This window comes from Babylonia areolata, chromosome 20, assembly GCF_041734735.1.
Source record: "Babylonia areolata isolate BAREFJ2019XMU chromosome 20, ASM4173473v1, whole genome shotgun sequence".
NCBI lineage: Eukaryota > Metazoa > Mollusca > Gastropoda > Neogastropoda > Buccinidae > Babylonia > Babylonia areolata.
Window position 1 is genome coordinate 20,671,740 of NC_134895.1, and position 9,107 is coordinate 20,680,846.

The 9,107-nt window shown below is 42.7% G+C and overlaps 1 protein-coding gene across 2 annotated transcripts in view; it reads left to right on the forward strand.

The window, feature by feature from the left end:
• LOC143295301 (uncharacterized) overlaps window positions 1–5,832 on the forward strand; it is a 207,414-nt gene extending 201,582 nt beyond the window's left edge. For both annotated transcript variants that reach the window (XM_076606926.1, XM_076606925.1), the window contains 3 exons: window positions 700–753; window positions 1,078–1,102; window positions 2,008–5,832. In XM_076606926.1, the coding sequence (XP_076463041.1) occupies window positions 700–753; window positions 1,078–1,102; window positions 2,008–2,567 (639 nt within the window). In that variant the 3' untranslated portion in view covers window positions 2,568–5,832. The remainder of the gene's footprint in view (window positions 1–699; window positions 754–1,077; window positions 1,103–2,007) is intronic.
• The last annotated feature ends 3,275 nt before the right edge of the window (window positions 5,833–9,107 follow it).

Here is a 9,107-nt window from a genome sequence, read left to right on the forward strand (position 1 = left end):
TGCCCTTTCAACCCTTTGACTGCTGAACTTTGAACTGGGGTCAGTGGGGTATGAAAGTGAAGTACAGTGAGTACTATTCTGTGTACTTTTATTAAATTGTGCCCTAGATTTAGCTTCCCAGAGGAAGAAATCCAAAAACTGATGACCATCATCCTCACCAGTAGGCCCGCCCACTCTTACCTGTGCGGTGATGAAACTCGACAGCAGCAGTTAATGTGTTGGTTGTGTTTAGTGGTCACATAGTTTCAGTAAACTGAAGCAGTATCAATCGTTTCTTTTTCGTTTCAATTTTAAATGAAATAGGAATATGTTACGGCGGCTTTAGTGTTCTTTTCAACTTCAGAAAATGGTGTATTCATGTTACCTTCACAATATAGTATTTTCGAACCCGTTGAGAGTTGGAGTCCAACTTACTTGCCACTAACGAAAAGCAAATATGAACCATTACTCAATCTGTGTGGAAGCATGTGCACTTCGTTATAATGTCTATTAACGCTGTCTCGCCCGACGGAGTGCCAGGGGTCTTTCAATGCAGATAGTCCCCAGAATATACATGTAAAATATGTGCTGGAAATTTCCTCTTTCTCCCATTCTGGTCCTTTTTTGTTGTTGTTGTTGACAGAACTGTCAAAATGAGAAGCGTGTCATACGTTTATGTGCATGAATATGAATGTATCAGTGCCTGATTTTCCTTTCCAGGTGAGGGAGTCTGTGATAGCGTTCTTCAGGCACCGTCGGAAACGTCTGCCTCGGGTGAGTAGGATGGCACCACGCACACACACACACACACACACACACACACACAGTGCGCGCACACAGAAGACAGAGATTCACACACTACCACCAGGTTCCAGATATTTTTCTTTTTTTCTGTTTAGAATTTTTTTCCCCACAAACATATTAATTAAACAAAAGCTGAATTAAACCATAATAGCAGTAATAATATTTATATCACAAACGATGTTGTTGTTTTTTTCTTAGTGTTTCTTTTTAGTGTGTGCGTAACTGAAGAGTTCACCCGATGCAGAGTATATATGATATGCGATAGCATTTAACTTTAAGTTTTCCTTTTTTCAGAATTTCTCAGCGCATTCTTTCCGAGGTAAGAGAAGTTTGATTTTCTCGCCATTTTCCTAGTTCGGCTGCAGAGTCACGTGACAGTCTTCTGTTTAACCGTTTCATAAATAAAATAGTAATTTTATTGTTTTTGTAGAAATTAAACTTATCCTGTTGTAAGGAAGTGACAAAAAAATCTGCTTTTTTTGCTGTATTCCGTGGACTAAGAGCGAGCGAGCGCGCGCGTGTGTGTGTGAATTGGTGTTGAATACATTCTCATGTAACACTTGTATACAGACTAATAAGATTTGTTAAACACCCCAACACCTTACCAATCTACCATTGCTTATCAGGACCTATGTATCATACACGCAGATCACTCTTACACGTGCGATTGAGAGCGTTTCTGTGTACGTGTTCTGGTGCACTTTGATAGACGTGTTACTTTAAGTGTTTCTTCTTTCTTCTTCTTCTTTGTTCGTGGGCTGCAACTCCCACGTTCACTCGTATATACACGAGTGGGCTTTTACGTGTATGACCGTTTTTACCCCGCCATGTAGGCAGCCATACTCCGCTTTCCGGGGCACTTTAAGTGTTTCGATAGGTCGGAAAACGCTATCCTACATTAATATTATTTCTGGGGGTTCGGGTGGTGGTGGGTGTCTCTCGTCGGCACTACGGAGTAGACGAAGCAGACCACCTTTTGCGGGAGTGGGTGCTCAGGTGGGAAATGGAAGACATTCTGGATGCACGCAACTCCACACACACTGCATGGAAGAGAGTCCATATTATTATTATTGATATTAATATTATTATTGTCTATAAAGTTATTATAATTATTATTACTAGTCGACAGTAGTATTACTATTTATTGTTCATAGATTTATTATTAGTAGCAGTACTCCATATTCGACACTAAACTCTCATCCCCTCCCGTCCCCCCACCAACAGCGTTCATCATGCCCGAGAAAATCGACGACGACGACGGCGGTGGAGGAGAGGGATCTGGGAGGGGGAGCCGGGAAGGGCAGAACATCCACCGCCTGTGCACGCAGCGCGACAACAAGTACACGGCGGCCAAGAAGCAGCAGCTGCGCTTCCTTCTGGGCAGCAGCTCGGGTTCCTCCGGCTCCTCGGCGGACTCAGGCGCCAGCGGTGCCACCCACCTTCGGAACTCTTTTTCGGACGCGGCATCCGGTGGCGACGGCGTCGGCGCCCTCCCACCGCCACGCCCCTCCTACAACCGCGTCGGAGGAGTGGTGGTGTGGCCGGGGGACAAGAAAAGGGGGAAGGAGGAGGAGGAGGGGGGGAAGGAGGAGGAGGAAGGGAAAGAGGGGCAGGGGGAAGGGGCACGAGCGGACATGAAGGCGGACAGCGGGGTGTTCGAGAAGTCGTCCAGCTCCGGAGGCCACCGCTCCAGTTACAGTTCCAGCAGCCGCAGCGGCGACTCGCGCGGCTTCGGCGAGTTCGGGGACGCTGGGGAGGCTTTGCTGACTGTGGAGACCTCCTAGTGTGTGTGGAAGAGAAGTTCAGCAAGTGTGTGTGTGTGTGTGTGTGTGTGTGTGTGTGTGTGTGTGTGTGTGTAATTGTTATTTAAGAAAATAAGCTTGTGTGATGGTTTCGTGGACTGGAAGATTTCTACTGGAGAAGTATACTCGGTTTCTCCATGACTTAAAAAAAAAAAAAAGATTCTTTTATAAGAATATTTGTAAATATTTGATCATCATCCGTCTCGATCAAGTACTGTGACTGACTCTACATTATTTCAGCGTATCGTACTTTTTTTCCTTTCTGTATTTGGGGTGTGTGGGGGTGAGGGGTGGGGTTAATTATGTCATTGTGCGGGAATTCCTTTGGCTGAAGAGGACTTTGTTATGGACGCTCACCCTTTAAGAGAAAAAAAAAGTGTGATATGAATGGTTTTTGACTTGTGTGGCCAAAGCAGACCTCATCCACAGATGTGTTTTGTGGTTAATGTTTTTGTGTGTGCTGTTTTTTGTTTACTTCTCTCGGTGACAAAAGTAGTAACTCCCGGCAGTTAAGTCTGTGACTAGAGTGCAAAGCACATAGTCCCAGGTCGAATATGCCTTTCTTGCCCATGTAAGCAAAAACAATAGTTAGATAATAACCAACATCTCTTCCCCATCACCCACTTTCACCACACACACACGAAACTCTCAACATATTACACAAGCACGCGCGCGTGCACACACATGGTGGTTTTTCGCACGCTGTGTATCATTAGGCTCTTTGGGTTGAGAGGGGGGTGGGAGATGTGACCATGGAGTATTGTAGGTGAGAGGAACTGAAGGGAAGGGGATACTGTAGGGCAGGCTACACAAGAATCTAGTTTTCTTGGAACACACTAGAATTTCGCAGAATACAGTAAAATTTAGAATAAACTAGTTTACAATTTAATCCACTCTGGTAGAATACAATATAGCAGAATCTACCAGAATGCAAGTATCTAGTAGCATACAGGTCAGAATATAATATAGGGTCAGTATTGCATTGAGTGGGTGGGGAAGGGTAGGAGTATTGCACTATAGGATAGGGCAGAATATTTATTGGGTTTTTTTTCATTATTAACTCACTCAGTACGGCCAGTCCTCTCTTCTCCTCTACACAGACCCCTCGGATGTCCAGTGGGTGTCTGAATGACCCAACCTGCTTCCGTCGTCAGAATTGTGGTATTCTTTGTCTACATTCACCTCTTCAGTATAAGAACCTTCCGCTTGCAATATTTTGATGATGGTAATTGGGGTGAGACGCTGTTGACGTCGTTTCTTTCGCCGTTCGTATGGAGAGAGTTAATTGGGCGCAAGTACACAACGAATTCGTTACAAAAAAAAAAAAAAAACACGAAAAAGCCCCAACGCAGGTAGAATAAAAGTATTACACCATCCTCAAATTCAGTGTGCTGCTTTGTTTTATATCGTACACTTTTACCTATTTACAACAAATCATTGGGATTTGGAGGCTTTCTGGTGACAAACCCGATTCTTGAAGCTCAAGTTCCGGAGCTGGATGCAGACGAAGTGAGCTAGAGGTACACAATACCTGTGCTCAGCGTCTTTCGTCACCTCTTGGCTTCATCCAAGGTTGTAGTTTTTTTGCCAGCGCCAACAAGTCTTGCAAGGTTCTGTAACAGTATAAAACTCACAGAAAATTCAAATGTGTACACTGCCAGTTCCTATTGTGTGGTGGAAGCACTAAACAGCATTCAGGTGCAAAAGGTCATTTCTCATTTTACGAATTTAACCACAGTGTTTCATAACCAGCCGTATTCTTGCCATTGATCTATTTCCCCGGTGTATTTTCTCGGCTGATCGATACCTCTGACTGTTGAACCGGTGAGTTGAAAATTGTTACTATGGATTTTTCTTTCCACAAAAAAAGAAACGTAAGTTGTCTCCACGGTTATCTACTAATGTTCCTCTGTAGCTATTACATAGCGGATTGGTCGTAACATGTTTGAAGTACCAAGTGACAGCAGTTTGCCAAAGAACAATCGACTGACTGGAACGCAAACGGTGGAGGATAAACATACAGAAGAACAAAAATACATGTTCGACTTCACCCTCTGATCCTCCACTGGACTGAGTGACAGTCTCTACTTTGAGACAAACTCATGTTCAGTATTCAGCAAACCTCATCCTTAAAAAACGAACAAAAATTTGATGTTGGTGTGAACTTTGCCGAAAATGTGACTGCTGACATCGACATCCAAGCAGTTCTGTGTTGGTCCGAGTGCCTGGGGGAGAGAAGTGATTAATTTGTTCTACTACTGTGTACGTCAACACAGTTAAGTTTGCCGCGCCCATGCAGCGGTATTGCTGTTATTAGTCATGTTACAATGGTGAATTTTACTAAGCTCATTTTTTTGTGCGCATGTCCGTATTTATATTATGCAGCATAATAACATCCGAGTTATCATCCGAGTATGCAATCTCATCACTGCTGTTATCAATGTCATTGATATTAGACATTGTTTGGTGTTTGTTTTTGATCAGCATCTTAAAATTCAATTTGCGTCCCTTGCCCACACCCCCAACCCGCTCTCCTTCCCACTCAGTACTGACAGCTTGTAGACAGAATTCATAATCCTAATTAGATAGTGCAATGGTGTGACAATGTTTGCTGGTAGGCTAGGTGGTTTGTTTTTTGTTGTTGTTGTTTTTTGCGCTGTTGTAGACTAGATTATGGTATTTTGACGCCCCTATCAACCCTCTTAAAGACTTTTTTTTCAGAACTGATCACTTCGGCTACAGAGAGGTATGTGTTGATCATTCTCCACAGTTGAAAACGTTCCTTCCAATATAAATTCATTTCTATTGTTCGTGCGTACGTGTGTGTGTGCCCGCGCGCGCGAGTTCAAAGGCAATATACAAAGTTGCTGCTGTGCTCTGTTCAATGTACTCGATATTTCAAGCGACTTGACACTGCTCAAAACAGTTGAACGGCAAGCGGAATTCTATTTATGCAAACTTTCAGACTTTGTCGATGTCATCGCATCGACAGTGGTCTCATTATCACCACCCTCTCCTCACCTGTAGAGATTACTGTTGTTATTGTTGCTAGTGTCGTCGAGTTACATTCCCTTTGCCATTTCCTTGTTTTCTTTCGATTGTGCTCATAAAAATGTAAACGTGAAAAACAATATTTACTTCGTCAGTTTCTACTTTATATTTCCCTTGAAGCATTCGTCAACAGTCGTTTTTTTCGTTGACTCAACTTTTACGGAATAAAACTTGAACTGCTTTACGATATGCGAAATATTGGTCTTTAGGCGATATCCCCGTGTTTGTGTGCGCGTGCTCTATGTGTGTGTGTGGGTGGGTGGGTGGGTGCTACGGACATTAAGAGTGCAGAAAAAAGCGCTCTCTTGCTTCAAGTTTATATAAAAAAAATAAATACTGCCAACTGATTCTCCGATCAAATGTGTAGGTTGAGAGGCTTGAAATTAAAGACTGTATAACCTGCTATACTCTACCAAATGTCAAACAGGGTAAGAATGATGCTTAGCACAAACGTATGAAAGAATACGATCTGATTAGTGGGTAAAAACAACGCAGAAAACAAGATGACTGGAAATAACTGAATTCCTTTTTTTTTTCTTTCTTTCTTTTTTTTGTGCCAAATTTGATGTCAACTGACAAAGTATTTGCAGAGAAAATGGCAGTTTACACACACACACACACACACACACACACACACACACACACACACAGACAACCGAACACCAGGTTAAAACATACTCACTTTGTTTACACATGTGAATCAATTACTGATAAATCAAGTACCGGTTAAAAAATTTGGCCAACTGATTATTCTGGAATATACAGCACTGGCTCGTTTTTTTGTTTGTTTTTTATTTCTCTCCATAAATAGTAACTTAAGTGACTAGTCATTTTGAACTTGAAGGCATTCATCTTTATCATTCTTCATGCTAACATTTAAGCTCATCGGCAGATCCGGTTCACCATCATAATTGTTTTTGGTAATGGTGTGTTCACTTGTATATTGTTACCAATTTTAGTTGTTGAATTCGTCATGATTATATTTAGGAAATGGCCAACATACCACGGAAAGGCATAACTCAAAATGAAAAAGAAGGGAAAAAAGCGTATTCCACGAAGTCTCCTTAAACTGCCATATCGGTATTTGCACTGTGATGAGCTTTGTAAGAATGACAAAAACAAAAGAAAATGACTAGCAGTCGACATTTCTTACTCTACAACACTGTGCAAAACATCCAGTGCTTAACGACTTTCTCTTCAACCGACATATACTCAGATTCACCCGCTCGGCATGGAGCACGAAAAGGTCAACTAGAGGCCAAACTTGACCATTAAAAAGGATTTATTCAAACGGTAAATACTAGACTGAATGATGGTAGTCTACCTGGACTAATCAGAAGAAAATGGTTTATCACAAAAAAAATAGTCTGGAAATTTATCAGGAGAGAAAGAGAGAGGGGAGGGAGAGAAAAGCTAATTATCCTGACTTTAAAGAAAGACACGAATTGCTGAGGAACAATATATATATATATATATATATATATATAAGCTGTGCAAGAGATCCTCAACATCAGTCAACAGACAATTTACACATGCTATGCTCCAAAAGTGAACCAAAAAAAGTGACCCTGAAAATTCACGGCTGTGTGGAGGGCCTGTCGTGTACAATTGCCTTCATCGCGGAGACTGGGGTGTCCATCATCTGACGAACGAGAAAATCGGGGGAAAAAAAAAATGTCCACCCTGTACTAAACAGGCGCCGTGACCAAAATTCGAACCCGGGACTCTCAAACTGATGTCCAACGCTTTAACCACCCAACCGTTGCGCCCGTCTACCATTTTCCACCACATAACATGGACGTATGAAAAGGTGTAAGCTCTCAGCTTGCTTGTACGACCCACTCTTTATCAGAACACGACGTTAACAAGGAAGTGGTGGATCTTGTTCAACGTGCACGTACTACCCCTAACCCCTCCCCCCCCCTCTGCCCCCCCCCCCCCCCCCCCCCCCCCCCCCCGCCCCCCCCCCCGACTACAATATGGCAGAAACAAGGAATGACAACTCTCGACCAGCTGGTACTGATCCACAGCCCCCACCCCAACACCCATCCTTCCCTCCACATTATTACATGTAACACAGACGGAAGCAACGAAGGTGGCTGCACTCACAAACTCCTCACCCTCCCCAAACTGCTATCGTATGGAGATGGGAGTAGAGGGCACGGGTGATCTGGACGGCTTATACTGACCCCCCCCCCCCCCCCAACAACAGCAACAGCATCCACGCCATAAAAAAAGTACAAACCCCTACTACCTGCTGACAACTGTGTGGATATGAATCGGACATAAAACCGTTTGCTATTGTAAAGATACAAGTACAAGGGAATAAAATATGAACAGGTGTGCAAAAATCACTAATGAAGAAAAATAATAGCCATCGTTCAAGAAAAAAAGGTTAAGTTTTAATTCAAGCTTTTAAGATATTAAATACTCCCCCATCCGAAAATAAAATAATATAACGCCGCTAAACGGCGGGGGTATACCGATCACACACATAAAAGTGCGCACGTGAATAAAGTGCAAGCGGCTTGGTGTCCAATGAACGTCAAACAATAAGATCAATCATTTGCCATTAAATTTTGAAAAAATCGGCAATGACAATATTTGACCGGATAAGTCGAACAGCGCGCAACACTGCAATAGTAATATTCCCAACATGTCTCTGGGCCTTCATCTCACTCTCGATGATTTAGAATACACAAACTTAGTGGCCGTGACGTCTTCGATTCTTATATTCAGTGCTTTAACTGTCTGAGCTGTCCACCGCGTCAGCTTCACTGTTGACAGTTTGTTCCAACGGATTTCTCACTGTCGGTGCGTTGCTGTAAATTCTGGCAGGTTGTTATAATGTTCAATAGTCCAGAAATTGTTGGAAAAAAAATATATATATAACCCCCCACCCCCCCTAAACTGTAATTCCTTCTGTCTGTGTCAATTTGCCACCATGTATGATGGATCATTCGATCTCTCCTGCTCTGTATTTAGTCTTGGAAGAAACATGTGCTTAAAAATGATTATTTTTGGTGTTCCATTCGACCTTAGCCTTTTGTTTAGATTTGTATATTTCTCATAATCCGATTTGTTTGGGGGGGGGGGGGGGGGTTTTAACATACGCATAGGTTGTTTTTTTTCCCCTTTCGTTTTTAGTTTTGTTGTGGAATGCTTTTCAAGTTGGTTCTTTTCTGGCACTCAAACAGATCACGAAAATCCCCAAGTTATGAATAGGTTAAGTACCCACAAGGCATGGAATCCTAAACATCTCTGATCACTTTCTACTTGTTTATGATGTGATAATGCACCTGACCAAATTTCTATAATTTGAGACAGTAAAGTTATTCTATCTTATCAAGACGGCAAGACTATCATACAGATGAGGGAAACAGTACTCACCATTCGTTGTCAAGTCCTGTCACACATTTGGCGAAGAACTGTCCATGAACCGACCCCGCCATGTCGACGTCCCAGCACGAG